General features: G+C 34.9%; 1 protein-coding gene across 1 annotated transcript in view; it reads left to right on the top strand.

Moving 5' to 3' along the window:
• Positions 1–258: 258 nt before the first annotated feature.
• Elk (Eag-like K[+] channel) overlaps positions 259–18,394 on the top strand; it is a gene marked incomplete at its 3' end in the record, with an annotated part of 56,998 nt that continues 38,862 nt past the window's right edge. Inside the window, exons 1-4 of the mRNA XM_065225319.1 lie at positions 259–321; positions 429–542; positions 7,360–7,470; positions 10,321–10,440. Coding sequence (XP_065081391.1) covers positions 282–321; positions 429–542; positions 7,360–7,470; positions 10,321–10,440 — 385 coding nt within the window. The remainder of the gene's footprint in view (positions 322–428; positions 543–7,359; positions 7,471–10,320; positions 10,441–18,394) is intronic.

Here is an 18,394-nt window from a genome sequence, read left to right as displayed (position 1 = left end):
AGTACATTATAAAAACCTATTTATATTTATAAATACATAATATTTCCTGTGTTTTTGTTCGTAGGTAAATGAATGCAACACTTTTGCTTTTCTTTTTATTCTGAATTCGACTCTGTTTTCTGTAACATTCAGCATAGTTCAATCAGGTTCACTTCAAGTCAATAATGTCCCTGTGCAGACGTATTTCGATTACTGACTCGACGCTTTAATCGTGTGTCTGTATTCCCGTTTCAGCAAAGTTGAAAATTCTTACCAGTTACTGAGACACTACTTGAGAAATAATGACTGTGTCCAAGGATCACAACAAAAAGGCTCTCAGGCGTACGACACTTGTTCCATTTTTGTACTTACTCTTATCCTAGAGTACTTTCAATTAACGTGTTTACTGTGAACTTCACCTCAATGTCAAACTTTTTACTTCATTTCAGGCTCCCTACAACGAGCGATACATAAACAGCATCCGCCAATGCCTGCCAGGAAGGGGCTACTGGCGCCCCAAAATACGTTTCTGGATACAATTGCTACGCGTTTCGACGGAACACGTGAGTATTTTCGATTTAAATAACCCACAGTTGAGTTGGCGTCAGTATAGAGTGTGATTTATTTAGAATGAATTACCGTAATCTGTTAGTTTTATTCCCACACCTACTGACAGAATGGCGCCACCTCCTATGGGCAAAAAGTTTTTCAAACAGAAAAGAATGTTTGGAGATTGCAACATTTTTGCAAAAATATTGATTTTAGAACCGAAAACAGAAAAAAAATATTTGGCTTGCTAGTTCAGTAAAAAAAAGCTAGCGATTTTCTGCTTACACAATAAAATGCCATAACTTTTTGAACTTTTCTTTAGATTTTTTATATTAGCTTGTATATCTAACATTTTTCGGCAATGGATCAAGAAAGAGAGATCATTGTGCGCACATTTGTGGGAAAATGAAACAATAGGTCTGTTCTGGTACTTGCTGTTTTGCGTTTGCTGTAAGTTGCTGCAGCTTTCTGTAAATTGCTGTAAGATAATAATATGGTACAAAAAGTACAGTAACATACTTTTGCTTTATGCTGTATAGAATATTATAGAAAAGCAAGTACGGGAGCAGACCTATTTTTACCGTCGCTACTGTGTTACTGACTGATTACGATTAAACTCAAGTATTTTTTTTTACAAATCTTGTTAGTTTCTTTAAAACGGCCTTTTTATACGGTACATAACCCCTGTTTAAAGTGATTCCTTGTAGAGTTCGCATTTGGCCACCATGTAGAAATTGCTACTTCATGTAACAGTTTCATTGTGGTACGTATTGTAGTAGCTGATATTTCTGTACTGTGTTACGTGGTTACGAGAATAAGAATCTCCCCGCTAATCAAAAAAGCCCATCCTTGGGACCACTGGTATATTTTGTATTGCGGTCTCCTTATGATTTCATATCAGTTATATATTTCTAGCTCACCTGAAATAAAAATAGGTATTACGACAATCCTTTTTCGTTTAACTTAATTTTTCTAAACTGCTTTTATTTTAACACACATTTTAACTGAATAAAATAAATCTGTTTACGATTCCTCATACCTGCGGATTTGTTAATAGAAGTGCTGATAACAATTTTCATCAATATTTCGTACTCAATACTCATGATCTGTAACCAGTAAGTCTGGTTTATAGCATCCCTCAATTTATTCTTCAATCATTTTAATCTATCTTGAGGAGTTGGTGGTTATCTTTGAAACAAAGATCCTGAGGATTATTTCCACATTTGAGAAAACCACCCAAGTAGCGTCGCAAGTTTTTTTTTTGCGGTTTTAAAGCATTCTACAAGTCTAAATCATAGTCTTCAGAACCCTCATAAAAAACGAAAATTGTCACTTGGGCAATTTTCCAAATACCGTTAGTTTGAATAGCTAAAATCGCAACTAAACGGCTCTCATATTTAATTTGTATAACTGATGCACCTACACTGGTGCCAAACGCCATTGGGCGCCTCTGTAGAGGTACCAGTTAAAAAAAGTTGGAGGGTGGTGTACAAGACACAACCGCATTGTTGACGTAGGACTACGAATTTTTTTACGGTTCGGACGTTTTCGAAGATGTCGCGCAGCAGGAGGGTTTCTCAGTTAATGAAAGTGAAACGGAAAAAAATTAACCCACCGATAAGATAGAACATAGAAATGTTGCAAACAAAAGTGGACAGTTGCATACAATATATGGGATATTGCATGACATGTCTCATAAATTTACACGATCTATAATCTAAATTTGTATGATATATGATGCTCCATTTATGTGCATCATAGTAACGGAAATTTACACTACTTTTTTTTAGCTGTGTACACACCAACTGCTCATTTGGTAATAACTTTTCACCCAGATGTTGAAATTTATTTTTCTTTAAAGTAATTGATAGATTAGGCTATAGATATGCGAAGCTTAACATTTGAATCAACACTAATCAATTCAACACTTAAATTCCGAGATGTGTAGTGAGCATTTCTCACCTCATATTTACAACGCAAAAACAAATACAGTTTACTACTAGCATTACAATCTACTTTGTTTTACATATCTGTAACAAGCTTACACTCTTTCTATCTATTGCTTCAAAAATAACTATGTTCCGTTAACTGTGTGCAAAGTTATTAGCAAATAAGCAGTTCGTGACCGTGTATGCCAAGCATGGGTGTGGAAAATGCATGGAAAACAAATCCAAAGATGGTGCATGGAAAACAAATCCAAGGAAAAAAACAGCATTTAATGTGGTCGTTGGCTTGTTTCATCTAGGAACCATTATCTGATGACTGTGTTGGGGAAGCAGCACATGCATGTACGTAATTGGTGGATTTGTTAGTTATTTAGAAGCTTTTGGACAATGCTTAACATTTACCACTTTTTCAATAGTTTCAATTTGAAAATCAACAGCCAAGAGCATTGTTATCGATGCGTAGAAATGTTTCTGATCGATTGGTGATAAAATAATTGAAATTGGTCCAGCGGCAGCTAAGTTATTAACGTTCAAAATCTTTCATAATTTCATTTTTCGCTTTTCATAAATTGTACCCCCATCTTCCCGAAAGACGTAGTCCTACGTCAAAAATCAAAGTGAACCCCGTGCGATTGCGATTTTAGCTATTCAAACTAACGGAGTTCTACGGTAGTGATTTTGGTTCTATCGCAGTCTTGTTGCACATGCTTTGGATTTATAGAATGCTTTAAAACCTCGATAAAACTTGCAATACTACCTTGGTTTAGTCCATATGCCAATAATCAGTTTGTACAACTCATCTTATTCTGGTTTCCAGTTCTGGCTTCCTAAAAGAAACGAGACGACTTTCTAGTCATAGTACTTTGGAAAAACAGTTGTAACAAAATGTATGTCAAAGTTGTCTGCCGGCAGATGCCAGGTCTAACATGTTATATTATACGGAGGGGCTGTTTCTGAAATGTTTAAATCAATGTTTCAGAACATATTTGTTCAGTGAGCAATGCCCACATGCTCATGATTTGGTCAAATATTTGTAGTTATGGTTATAAATCGAAGTTTTCGTTGATTGAAATCCGCAATTCACAAACGGCAGTGTCTAAGAATAGTTTTGTTTCACCTTCTTTAAAGTAGCATAAGAGGTTAGCCAGTTATGTTTTCTACACTATTGGCAAATTGTCACTACAGTAAAGACGTGCTGTAAGTGGTATGAATTATCGTCGTTCCATAAATATGAATCCATTCAATTGTTCGGAAACTCGCATAACCGAGAAATAATTAATCGCAAACTCAAGGATTAACGTAAAAGTTCGAGTATTTTTACATAGCGATTAGATTAGATGATCATTTTTGAAATCCCTTAACCGTTATAACAAATCATGCAAATTTATACATAAAATCATGTACATTTAAACGTGATAAACGATAATACATCACACAAGCTTGTTAACAATTGTGTTGATATATGTCAAGCTTAGTTCAAAGTTACACGAGGGATTTTTATCGCGATGATTAAGGTTATTTTTTTTTCTGCGCTGGGTAAGGTGGGCAAAGTCTTGAGTGGGGTAAAAGTTCTCTTTGAGGTTTTCAAAGACAGTGCAAAATAATAATTAATGGTTTGAATCTTGGTCTGAAGGTCTTCTCCCCAAAAAATCAAAAAAATTGATCATGATTTTGAAGAGCAATGACGTGGATACACTTGTATGACAAACTATGCGCAACTATGAACATGAGCATTATTTGTATATGTGTCCAACCTGCATTTTATTTTATTTTTTCAAGGTCGGATGGATGATAGAGTGGCAAGCGTGACTGCTTTCTCATCCGAGTGTGTCTGGGTTCAATTACAGTCGAGGTTGTTTGGATTTTTCTGAAAAAATCTCTGGTCACGTCTTTTTTTCGGAACGGAAGTAAAGCCATTGGGCCTGGCCTATCTGTTGATAGGTTCTTTAGGATCCAAGTATGAAAGTCGTCTTCCTGGTACATGGTTGCCGTTGGTGATTAATCACCAATTAGCAATCGACAATCGGCGATGATTAGCACTCGATTGCGGTACAGAGAAAAAACTTAGGTCAAACGTTTACTCCACCTGTCGAAATGTTTTTGAAGAAGCAATATAATACCAGCAAGATAAAATTTAAATGTTATTTCGCGAACGAAAGCTTAGGATGCGATTTTTTAAAGTGAATGCCTTTAAATTTTCAATTGGATAGTACCATCGTCCTGAGCCTATTTTACGTAAGATACAGCACCGGACATCATAACATCATTTTTTTTTCTTTAAATATGTTCAAAAGCTGCATTTTTTTTTATGTCGATTATTTTTTTTGAAATCTTAGCCGCTGGTTGATCAAGTATGCGAAATTTATCAGTACAGTTATGAGCACAATTAATCGAAGAAATTTGAGCATTTTAAATACAGCTCTTCTTTTTTAAGCAGCCTATTTAAACATGGAATTTTGTGGAGTACAATGAAGAGAATATGCTGAAATTTTGCTCATTGATAATCAATACACAGTTCTTTCATATGCTTTAAGTTTTCTAAAATCCATATAGTACAAACAAGATTGATTTTTTTTCGCCATCTATAAAATTTTTCAAGGCTATATACTATTTATATTACTGGGGTTTCACTCTGCGGACAAAAGTATATAACCTCCTTTCACAAATTAGTTTTTGATTGTGAACAGGGTTGAAAACGCTTATACTAATATTCTAAGTAGAATGTTGCTGACAAACTTGTTTGGGTGTCTGAGGACTGCCGGATGCCGTAGAAATGAGTTCAGAATTCGTGATGCTACTGTGAACCTCCTTATAATCCTTATAATTTAGGAAATAGTTCCCAGTAGTGAGAGAATTCTTAGCTAATCTGTCACCCAGATGGAAGACATTGGTCATCTGAACTATTTTGCAGAAGACACTGCACAGGATTTTCACCCATGACCCATGGTACTTGGCAACATTGTACAAAAAAAAATCTAGTTTAGGACTCTTTGTTCAGTTATCTTCTGGAAGCATTGAAAATAATAGGTCTCAGTTTCTTGTAATTTTTACATTTCTGCGAAATGCTATATCACAGCAATTTTGCTTTGCGCCTTCTGACTGTTCATCTATATTTCAACAAAAAGGCTGAGGAGCACGATTGTGCTATCACATCAAATATTTAGTTCAAATCTCTTTATAAAATCGTTGTCAGTTGCAAGCTAAATTTAAGTTTGATAACATTTAAAAATAAACATAGAATTTATTAAATATTCCTATATGGACTATAGCATGCTGTAATTAGTAATGGCAAATCTATTTTTTCTCAATATTTAACCATGTGAAATTACTTGTCTAAATTTCTAAAGATATAAAGAAAAGAAAGTAGTCTTTGAAAATCAAGAAAAATAGAACATTCTTCCATAAAATGTTCTATTTTTCGTGATCGGCTCAAAAATTTGAATTTCAAAAAGGGGGTTTGAAATAAGTTTCTCCTCCTAATTTGGTTTAAATCGGAAGAAGTCAATTTAACTTTTTTTTTTATTTTGTCATGCACTTGGCGCGGATTCCCATAGAGCATTTCCAGCCCAAAACGCAAAACGGTTGGACATGAGTGTTTCCGATTTGAATGAAGCATTACTCATATGTTTGTTGCAACCACAGTAACTTTTGAAATGGGCATATTAAAAAATTGATAACATAAAAAAAAAATAACACGAACACTTTTGATCTGATTAAGATGACATCTGAAAAAAAAAGTTGGAGGTAGTTAAGGTGATTCCTTGTTGAGTCCACAAATGGCCGCTACGTAGGCTATACATGCACTTCCACTTTCAATTTTCAATTTTCGTTTTGGGTAATTGAAAAGCAGAAAGCAGTGCCCAATTTCACCTGAAATTGCTACTACATGTATCCTTCAGTGCAGCAAACGCAGAGTAACAATTTGAATGTTGCACGTGTCGTAGAAGCTGATATTTGTGGACTTACAGTTTCGAAGTGGTTCCGAGCAGGGCTGGCAAATGTCATTTTCAATGAAAGATCTCACGCGATATTTACAGAGTTGCTTCTGTCACTATCATTGGATGAGAAAACGATGATAGAGATTTTCTTCAAAATCTCATCGAATTTTTCGTCATGACAGAACGTGACAGTGTTGTGATCAACGTTATTACTAGCTCATTTAATACTATTAAAGTTTGTAGTACCGAGGAAATTTTATTAATATATCCACTCTACTGATTACATACGGTAGTTTGCTTAAATTCATCTAAGTCAGTTAAAAATGTAGATATCAAAACCGCATAAGAATTATTCTCATGAGTGCTTGATCATTGAAAAATGACAAGAAAGCTAATGATAGGTAGTGTCGTCTCGTGATAGTGAGAGGACCTGTTTTCTCATCGTCAAATGATGGCCGTGATATTTACCAGCTCTGGTTCCAAGAATAAGAATGTCACAGCAATTCACCTTAAATTATCTGTATGGAAAAAATACACTGAAATAAAAAAAAAACTTAGTAATCAATATTAAAAAGACGTAAAACGTTTATTATCTCAAAACATCTCCCATTATTTTACTATCTATTATTTTATTTTACTATCTCAAAACATGAAGGGGGTGTTTTGATATAGTCAACGTTTACGTTTTTTTACATTAATTTATTAAGTTTTTTTTTTATTTAAGTGACTAGCTTGTACAGGAAAAAAATTAGCTGTATAAGCTAATCTGCAACTAAAATTTTTATTTGGGAATTAATAATATGAAATTGTTTAAATTTAATTGCATAAGTTTTCTCATTACTACGATTTTTTTTTAACATATATTTCTTTGTTCAGGTTAAAATCTTCAAGCTTTAAATTCAAACATTTATACATTGTAATTTCGTTGTCTCATTTCCTTTTTCCAGATTCCAACTTTGTTCTAGGCAACGCACAGGTTAGTGGATACCCGATCGTGTACTGCTCCGATGGCTTCGTTGAGCTTTCAGGATTTTCACGTGCGCAAATTATGCAGAAAGGTAATGTTCCATGTGTTGTGTGGTGTGATTTCGTGAAATCGTTTAGATTTTTTTTATTCCGTTTCCTTGTTGAGAAAGTATTGTCGTAGTGTGACTGATGTAGAAACAAGTTTTACTCTTCTTTCATTTAGTCGAAGTCAAAAAAAAAATAAGATAAAAGTTGATCATTAGTACCTAGGGCTTCATCAATGTAATTCGGAGATTTGCCGCTAGGGCGGTGGTTTAGCTAACTTTTCAATAAAGCATTAGAGAAAGATGGTGTTATCGGCAAGTTTTTAGCCATTGTCATTCTGAGCAACTCTTCTTGAGGTACCGTAAACCGGGGGCAAATAAATCACGATTGTCAGTAATATTTGAATATTTTCTTTGCTTGTAGCTTATTTTCAATTAATGTATTTTTTAAACAAGTATTGATGCACAGATAACACAACCTAGTAGACTGATTTGTTAAATTGTTTACGTAAGTTTTAGTTTGAATAATTATTGTTCGAACATTTAAATTCTGCTTTGGGGTAAAATTGATCAAGAGTTTTTTGATTGATTTGTATGCCTTGTTTCAATAGTTATCAATGTCTGCAGAATGTGATTTGATGTGATTACAGCTTATAAATATGGGCCCAACATTAGATACATAGGCCAACATTAGAGCCATTTTCTTTATGTTTGAAAAATACTAAAATAAAAAAATAATACAATTTTTGCTGAGCATTGTAAGATGCTATCTCTTAGTTAAAATTAAAATATGTATTCAAAAAATAGACATTTGCAGGACCTTTCTAGTTATCAAAAAACACATAAAAGACCGCGTGCTGACACATGTTTTTATAACTTTTCAGCAGTAAAATAAGTAAAGCTTCAGAATCCTACCTAGATTTTTGCGCCAATTTGCGCCGGAAATAGTTATTTGAGGAGCAAATACCCCTAAAAATATCGATTATTTAAGAATTATTTTTTTTGTTTTAAGAGATAATAAGTTACAATGTTCAGCAAAAGCAAAATATAGTTGTATTTTTTTCCTTAATTTGTTTTCCGTTGATCTTGTTTTCCGTGCTGAGCACCAATGCTACCGACGCCAGGAAGGCAGCTTCCACACCTGGACCCTACCTATCGACCCATCAACTCATGAACCGGGGACCAAGTGGTCTAAAAGGGCCAAAACGTGCGTTTTTTGTTTATGCAAAAACGGGCCATTTAAGCCATATAGTATCTTGGGAGAAGTTTGTGCACTTAAAAAGCTTCTTCTTTTGAGCTTAGCCATTTAATGAATAATCCACCTAGCAGGGAGATGAAAACTTTACTTTTTTTTGTTTGTCAAGATAGCAAAATGGTGTCTTGAGCAAAGTTTTAGACAATATTAAAACAAACATGTTTGCTCTTATGTTTACAGAGATATGTCATTTTTTTGTAATGAGCCTTCAGAAAATCAATTTTTGCAAATAACTTTTCAGGAAGTCATTTTTTGACATTATTATGTTTTACACTAATGTTGGTTTTTTTAAAATACTCCATTTTGTCTTGGGAAGCAAGTCCCTATCTTCAATATTTCTTGAGATATTCAAGATCTGCTTATTACCAGACTATAGGGTCACGACTTCCCGTATAATTGTGCTACTGTTGTTTTTTATGAACATTAAAAACAACATTACTACCTCAAATGATTACTACCCATATCTCAATATAGTTATTTTTCATTAAAGGTTTCATATAATATCAAAGAAAAAAATATATTTATCGTTACCCATTTCCTCGTCACTTTCAGAATTGTCGCTTACTTCTGTTTCACCATCGGTTCATGCATCGGTAATTGGAAGTGGAAGCTACGCAACCCAGTTTTTATTTTGGTTCCTTGCGGTTCTCCTCAAAATATTATTTTATACTTCCCTTGTGATCAGAGATGTTATGCCTCAGAACATCCCGACGGCGCCGACTGGGATTGAACCCAGGCCTGCTGAGCTGAGAGGCAATCACGCTTACCACTACACCACAGGCGCCACTAAATATAGTTGTAGAAGAAACCAAAATTGTAGAATGTCTAGAAAATCAGTTATACTAAAAACCATGATTAAAAGGGGCCTTTCACGAAAAATGATACATATCTCGCAATTTATAAGACCTAGAAATTTTAGGTGTTCATCAAAGTTGCTTAAAATAACATTTGCTACAACTTTATTCAGAACGTTAAGTCTCTATCTGAAATAAATAAAAAAATATTTTTTTATCTCACTTTTAGGTGGATTAATCACCAAACCGTCTACATAAATAAAAATGGTTTAACATATGCAAAAACATCTTTGAACAAACTATACCCATAAAATCAATGTTTGAGAATCTATTAAAAAAGCGCACAAAAACGACAAAAAGTAACACTGTGCGATGTTGTGGTACGTTTTTGGCCATTGTTGTCGTGTGTCTTGCCCCAATGTTGTGGTGCATATTGCACCATGAATCAGGCGTTTTGCCCCGCTATCATTTTGGAATCAATTTATAAAATACCTTGAAAATCATTAAAAATCATTGTTTTTGTAGTTCTAAATCACTCGATCTTCGTAGAAAACATGGTAATGAACCATACACCATTACTTTCTTCTTGATTTTACCTTCCATACGCCAGCAATTGACGATTTTGCTTAAACGGTGCGTTTTGCGCCATCCTACCCTACTGTTTGCCAAACAATTAGTCTGGATCTCTAATTTCAGGGACGGTAGATGAATGACAAACTGTGAAGAGATATTGGTCTTTTTTCATTCTGTTTTTATTTTAAATTGATGGCTGTGTGACTGATTGAGTTAATTTTGAATTTGACTATTAGGTAATTTAATTCTGTTTTTTTTTCTAATCTTTTTTTTCAGGTTGTGCTTGTCGGTTTCTCTATGGCCCGGAGACGAAGGAAGAACACAAAAGCCAAATCGAGAGCAGTCTCGATGGTAAAAACGAGCTGAAGTTGGAGGTGATATTCTATAAAAAGAATGGTAAGTTTATTTATATTCATTATTCACGGTGCACCCATTTTTACCCCATAAAGAAGTGAGATGATGGAACATTTTATAATATTATCCACTTAGCTTGTAAGTTTCTTCATTCACGGTCACGATACAAAACACTCGCTAGCAAGGGGACATACAGTAGAAGTAAGCTTTTCATTGCACGCGCTGTGAATGGGTATAAACATAAAAATTTAAAACATCATAACGTCTCTCGGAGATTGAATGCGTGTTTTCGAGATTATGGATGGTAGAGTTACTACTGATGGCATCTTTATGATTTCAAAGGGTGCGAAATGCTCAAGGAACATATGCGTTAGATTTTATTTCACTTTGCCAACTTTTATAGTGCTTTTGTGAAAGCATAAATTTAATCGAAAGCTGTGGTTTAATTTTCCATCTTTTAAAAATAACTGTCAGAGTGTTGAGCAATAATTGTTGATTATTTGTGCGAAAATAGGGTAATGTTTTCAAAAGTAGATCTAATTCAATAAAAAGGAAGATAACAAAAGTATTTTGATAATTATGTTCACATATGAAATGCTTGTAATTGCTCGATTTCCAAGAAGGTTAACATTAACGAATGGTCCTTTGACCCAAAGTGAACATGTTCTCAATACAGTAGAAAGAGCTAGGCAAGATAAGCAATCTGGGTCAAGTGTCCTTGCTTAGATTATTTCCATCTAAAACATGCCCAAGGTAATCGGATGGGCTAACATCTTGAATAAGCGTTCCTGTAGCTAGAAGATGCTCTCGTCTAGCAACGACATCATACCAAATAGCCGCTTATTTTAATTGCGAAAACACTCACCTTCTAGGAAAAAATAATCAGGATAATCAATACTAATACTACTTCCATTCATTTTGCTTAAAAAAATTATTTATGGTATTGGTATTGGGATCATAATGACGAATGGTTGTTGTTGTTGTTGATCTTTATTATTGACATTTTACATCCTGCGGATGCATTCATTCATTGGTGAGAGAATCTGATTAAATCGCTTATTGCGACTTTCATAAAGTGAAATCGGCAGGTTTTATGTGTCAACACAATCTTTACAACCAATTCTTGTTACTTAAAAATACAAAATATCAAAATATCACAGATACGCAAAACAGAAGTAAAAACGAATCTTAAATTGTAAAAAGTCATTTTTCTCCGATGGTGCATTTTTTCAAGGAAGCTCTTAACATAGAACATTACTTACTCACTTAGATTTTTCTCCGAGATATTGCACCACCGAGCAGCGCGGCATTTTATTTTGCTAGATCTTAGTGAAAAACATGCCGAGATTCAGCTAACAAACGGGATTTTGCCGAGATCTCAGCTAACAAAAAGGAATTTTGCTGACTTCTCTTTTTTGCCGAGCTGCTCGGTGGTGCCAATCTCGGCAAAAAATCTAAGTGTGTACTTATGGCTTTACTAGACTTACTTGGGTGACCTGAAGTACGTATCATTTATCACGTTTTCTCCTTTTTTCATAACTCAATTAAAATAAGCTTTGCAGTATCCTCTTCTCAAACTACAAGTAGCTTGACGTACTTAGAAGTGCATTAATTGCAGATAAGATGTTGGTGTAGCAGGTACTTATATCGAGAGTGGCTTAATAGATAAATCACAAATATTAATTGAGACCATAGAAAAATCTCACACTGGCGAATTGTAAAATTGCCAACACGTGAAATTTTCTATCATTTATCAAACTCGCTTTAGGCTCTAGGAAATACAAAATCTTCCCTGCTTCGTAGATAGTGCCGTACGCTAACGTGCGTTGCGGTACAATACTGTTGGGGTTTCACCATTGACTGATACTGAGTAACAGTAACAATGGCTTTATTACTTTCCTACTGGGACTTTGCGTCGGCTCTCAACTTAGTGTTATTTGAGCACTTTCCCAGTTATTAATTTAGAGCTTTCTAATATGCATGCATTTTCCGTCTGTGTCGGAAAACTGTTAACAGCATTGTGATTTGGAACATGAAGGTACCCAGAGTTCATATTCCTTCATTCTCTGAATTCGGTGTATGCATTTTCCCGATGCATCTTTTCACTTCTGCAGGAAACACAAATGCTGATAGCGCTTGGCGATGGTGATGGAGGTGGTGCCCGAGCTGACCGTAGGAAAAACACATGATGGGATCTTCATTCATCTCGAGAACCATCTAAAAAATATAATCGAAATAAATAATAAAAATAATAAAAATAGTAATAATAGTTTTAATTCTACTTACTAACGAAAAAGATCTTCTGTTCCTCCATCGAGAGCTTGAATTTGTTGGAGTATTTACTCATTTTTCAAACACTTTCCAATTGCGCACTTTATAACACCGGAGAAACGAGTCATAACCAACTTTAAAAAGGTGGGCAATAAATAAGTTTGACAGCACGTAATTCACAAATCGTTCAGTACTTTTTCAAAAATATAGTACTTAACTGTACAGTTTGTTTTGTAAAACATAATTTTTACTGTACATACGTAATAGTTTTTTACAGTATAACGGAATTGCAGCCATTTACAGGTTATAACACCGTATTTTACAGAACAATCGGTAAAAATTGTATTTTACAGACTAAGTTCAGCAAAAAAAGTACCGAACATAATTTAAGAAGTTTGGTGTGTAGAAAAAAATCGGGTCAACTCGAGAAGCTTTGCGTTAGTCAGCAGATATTTTGTCCATGGCGTTTGAAAAAATCGTTGTTACTTTTTTCATTGTGAACGGATTTTGAAAAATGGGTCAGGCGTTTGAAATATTACATATTTTGACTACAAATGAGCAACATTCCAGCTTATATGATATTTGTTACTTAAGAAATAGCAGTTTTAAAAGAAGCACTTAAGTAAGAAGCGCTTTACAAAAAAAAATCGCAAACTTCATACAAACTCAGCCATTTAAGCCCAAAGCTATACCGATAAACCTTAAACAGCTGATCAACCAGCAGCTAATATTAAAAAAAAAAGAATGTTGATGTTGATGCAATTCCTTAAAAGTTACAGCTTTCTACTTTGTTTCGCAATGAAAAAAATAACATACTGCCATTTACACCAAGAAAACCATCATTGGATGGAGGTACCGTAAATAGGTCATATTCAGTAGGCTCCAAGTGTATCCCCAGCTGTACGCAATTGAGGATTATACGAGGAAGGCCGACACATCTAAATCTCAATTCTATATGCTCTCTAATTTCACACTAGTGAAAAATCTCCTTTTTTAATTTATTTTTTTAACTCTTTATTTGTCAGTATAACAATTGAAATCTTAAAAATAAAAACTAAAACTAAATTTTATCTAAGTATAAAGGGAATTAATCGTAGCAATTGAAGTTTGGATTTCCTGTTTATAAGAGGATAACGGGTGTTCAATAAAAAATGAGAATGATTTCAGTGCCGTCCAGCGCTCTTGTGAGAGCATCGCGACTAAGTTGCGTCGTACGGCTTACCAGGGCCCCTTCTCCAATATTTATTGACGTTTTTTGAAGAATAAACATTATATTTTTAATAAAAAATACTGAATTCGTAGAAAAAAAATTTACTAGCTATATGACTGAAAAATTTCTCATTTTTTTTTGAACACCCGTTACAAACATTTTTATATATTTGTTACATGGCTTGAATGCCCTCAATGTGATCTTTAAAAGTTAATTTTTTGTCAAGTACTAATCCAAGATATTTCACTCGGTTTGACCAGGAAATTGGAACTCCGTTCATAGTGACTATGTGACTACTACTAGGTTTCAAAAACGAAGTTCTAGGCTTATGTGGAAATATTATAAGTTGAGTTTTGGAAACGTTGGGAGAAATTTTCCATTTTTGTAAGTAAGAAGAGAAAATTTCTAAACTTTTCTGCAGTCTGCTGCAATTAACACGAAGACTTCTTCCTTTAGCGGAAATGCCTGTGTCATCAGCGAACAAATATTTGTGGCAGCCCTGAGGCAAATCAGGGAGGTCCAAAGTGAAAATGTTATGCAAGAATGCTACCCTGAGGAACTCCTGCTCTAACAGGTAGTCGATCAGATTTGGAATTTTGATAATTTACCTGCAGAGTTCTGTCGGTTAAATAATTTTGAACTAATTTTAAATATAAAGTGGAAAGTTAAACTTTTGGAATTAAGCAATCAAACCTTCATGTCAAACACTGTTGAATGCTTTTTCTATGTCTAGAAGAGCAACTCCAGTTGAGCGGCCTTCAGTTTGAACGAATTAAATTTGTAACTCTTAAGAGTTGATGAGTAGTTGAATGCCCATGGCGAAATCCAAACTGCTCATCTGCAAAAATTGAGTTCGTATTGATGTGAAGCATCATTCTATTCAAAATTATCTTTTCAAAAAGTTTACTTATTGAAGAAAGCAAACTTATTGGGCGGTAGCTAGAAGCTTCAGCTGGATTTTTATCCGGCTTCAAAATTGGAACAACTTTTGCATTTTTCCATTTATCAGGAAAGTATGCCAAATGGAAACATCGGTTAAATAATTTTACCAAGAAAGACAAGGTACTCTCTGGGAGTTTTTTGATGAGGATATAGAAAATTCCATCATCACCTGGAGTTTTCATATTTTGAAACTTTTTAGTTATAGACCTTACTTCGTCCAAATTAGTCCCCCAGGAATCATTTTTCCCGAGAGAAAATATTCAGATAATCCCGAGCAACCTGATTCTCAATAGGACTAGTAAGACCCAAACTTAAATAATGGGAACTCTCGAATTGCTTAGCAAGTTTCTGAGCATTTTCCAAATTTGTGATCAAAATTTTACCACCTTCTTTAAGCGCTGGAATAGGCTTTTGAGGTTTTTTCAAAATTTCTGTGAGTTTCCAAAAGGGTTTGGAACTCGGGTCTAATTTAGAAACATGATTTTCAAAAGTTTTGTTCCTCAGGGCAGAGAATCGCATGTTAATTTGTTTTTGCAAATCCCGCCAGATAACTTTCATGGCAGGATCGCGTGTTCTTTGATATTGTCTCCTACGGACATTTTTAAGACGGATCAAGAGCTGAAAATCGTCGTCTATTATAATTGAATCGAATTTAACCTCGCATTATGGTACTGAGGCAGTTCTTGCTTCAACTATAGAAGTAGTCAGAGATTCAAGAGCATAATTAATTTCATCTTTGGTTTGCAAAGGAATGTTTGGATCGAAGTTATATTCCATAAATGTTCGATATTGCTCCCAATCAGCTCTATGGTAATTGAAAGTAGAGCTGTTGGGATTAGAAATTATTTCTTGGGATATTTCAAAAGTAACTGGAAGGTGATCAGAACCGAAGTCAGCATGGGTAACCAATTAGCTACAAAGTTGACATGAATTAGTTAAGACCAAATCAATAGTGGAGGGATTTCTTGCTGAAGAAAAGCATGTTGAGCTGTTAGGATATTGAATAGTGTAATAACCTGAAGAACAATCATGATGGCAACGCCACCACAGGCTCCATCAAGACGATCATTTCTATTAATGAAATAATTTGCGTCCCTCTTAACCTTATGGTCAGGTTTAAGGGACGTTTCAGTTATAACGGCAATATGCACGTTATGAACTCTAAAAAAGTTAAATAGCTCGTCTTCATTATCTTTAAGAGATCGAACATTCCAATTTAAAATATTTAATGATTTAAAATCCATTGATGAATTTCAAAGTCATGACAATATTGTTTGCAAATTTTACTCCAGTTTGAATAGCATCAAACATGGAGTTAGATTTAAGCATATCAGTAATCATGTCGAAAAATTCAATTTTAGGAGCAGTATTGCTTCCTAAGTCAAAATTTTCAAAATTTCCGTTAGAATTACGTTAGTTAGTATTTTAATTTCTATCCGGTACAATAGCAGCATAGGTAGCTCCATTAACTCGCTGAACATTGTGAGCAGCGAGGGGAGTAGGTAGATGAAAAATTTGAAGCAGGAGTGATATTTGTACCTACAGGTACGAATGTAGAATTTGTTCCTCGCTGACCGTTGTTAACAGCAGAAGATTTAGTACCTGGTCGAGAACGTGGAGCTTTGGGAGTCTTACATTCCCAAAAATTGGATTTGTGGTTTTCACCACATTTTGAACCTTTAAATTTCTTAGGATCTTCCTGCACAGGATAGTCGTCCTTTTCGTGAGAGGAATCATCACAATTCATGCATTTAGCTGGCATGTAGCAATTTTTAGTTCCGTGACCCCATCCCTTTCTCTTACCACACTGGGTGAGGTTTTGGAAATTTCCTCCAGTCTTCCTGAAGTGTTCCCACTTCACTCGGACATTGAGCATAAGGCTAGCTTTTTCCAAGGCCTTAAGGTTGTTTAGTTCACTAGAATTGAAGTGAACTAAATAAAAATCATTAGAAATCCCGTTGCGTGAATCGCCCGTACGGTATTTCATTATCATTTTGATTACTTGGAGTGGCACAACTCCAAGTAACTTTGCCAGTTCATCTTTGATCTGATCCAGGGATTCACTATGTACTGGGCAGTCCTTTCATGACAACCTTGAACACACGTTCAGTTTTGGTGTCGTATGTAAACAATTTGTGCTGCTTCTCAGTAAGATACTTGAGAAGACATTTAAATCCGTCCAAGGTTTCAGCCAATACACGGCATTCACCCCGAAGTTCAATTTGTAGTGAAAACTTAACTTTCACGAGGTTCAAAAGTTCCATGCGAAGAGCATGGAAATCGAAAGTGGTTATCAATAGGGGGAATCTTTTCTTTCTTGGCATTAAGCCGGGAAAGTTTACTAGAATTTTTCCTGGATGATGGATCATTCTCATCATCCGTGAGCAAATCAAATTGATTACTCAAATTAATTTCATCAGAAGGGGGATCAAGAGTTTGCCCTTTTATTTTGCGCTTAGGCGCCGTGGCGACAGTAATTTTTTATCCAAATCAACTTCCAAGCAGATTACTATAAGAATCTGAAGGTTCAAAGAGGAATTTTCCAAATCGATATCCAAGAAAGATTACCTCGGGTAGGTCCAAAAAGGATCGAAAAGGAATAAGAGTTAAACAAGGTTGAAAATTTACAGGTATATTGAGCACTGAAAAGTGCTGTTTAAATTTGTTGTAGCTTTAGGTAGTAGTAACACTTCCTTCAGCAAAAAGCAAATAGATCCGCACGGCAAGAGAGCAAGATGTGGACTGAAAAAAAAAATCTTCTTTCATGTCTCGCATCTACTACACTGAAACAAATCGACATGTACCGTTTATTGGAAACATTTCAAAAGGTTATCTATTTTGATCAATTCTCTTCATCGGTTTTCTTTTTTGATAACCATGGCTCTGAAAACAGATTTTGAGCTACTTCTGCCCCATAGTTTGATAAAGAAGCTTCTAATCTAGCGCCGATAACGTCAAACACAACATGGAATATTTTTACAGCTGAAATAATAACGAAAGAGAAAGTCGATCAATGCAGATAGGACATTTTGAAATGTTCATCTAGAACTCCAAATAATGCCAACATCGGCTTTTTGGACTGCTACATTCTAAAAATCTGCTGCAAAGCTGCTCGAATGAGCTAGTTTTTTCTAACATCTAACACCAGGGAATCAAATACAGGATTCCTCGACAAAACGTAACCATTACATCGCAGATTTCTTCCATTAGATGAGACAGATTTGTGTGATTGCGTTATTGATCGCGATGAATCAATGACAGATGTGAACAGTGACAGTTACGTTATATCGTGGTATACTACATGACAAAATGACATACGAAATACGAGTCAAATAATGATGGGTCAGTAACGGCAACTCACTCATGTACAATCCTAGTTGTGCATAGGGTCACCGTGAATGATTTCCATCCTACACGGTAAGAAAAAAGTACCCAACGGAAAGTTCACTTTTACCTACTTTTGACTAGTTTGTCTCCTTTTCTCCTTCTAATGTTGTCAAAAACGGAGGAGCAAAACCACCCAACAGGGGTAGTAAAGTGTGGGAACCCAACGTTGAGTATAATCATATTTAC

The sequence above is a fragment of the Ochlerotatus camptorhynchus genome, unplaced genomic scaffold (assembly GCF_037179485.1).
Source record: "Ochlerotatus camptorhynchus isolate MF236.1 unplaced genomic scaffold, CSIRO-AGI_Acam_v1.1 ptg000226l, whole genome shotgun sequence".
Taxonomy (NCBI): Eukaryota; Metazoa; Arthropoda; class Insecta; order Diptera; family Culicidae; genus Ochlerotatus; species Ochlerotatus camptorhynchus.
Note: the sequence above shows the minus strand (reverse complement) of the source record. Positions and strands in the feature narration are given on the sequence as shown.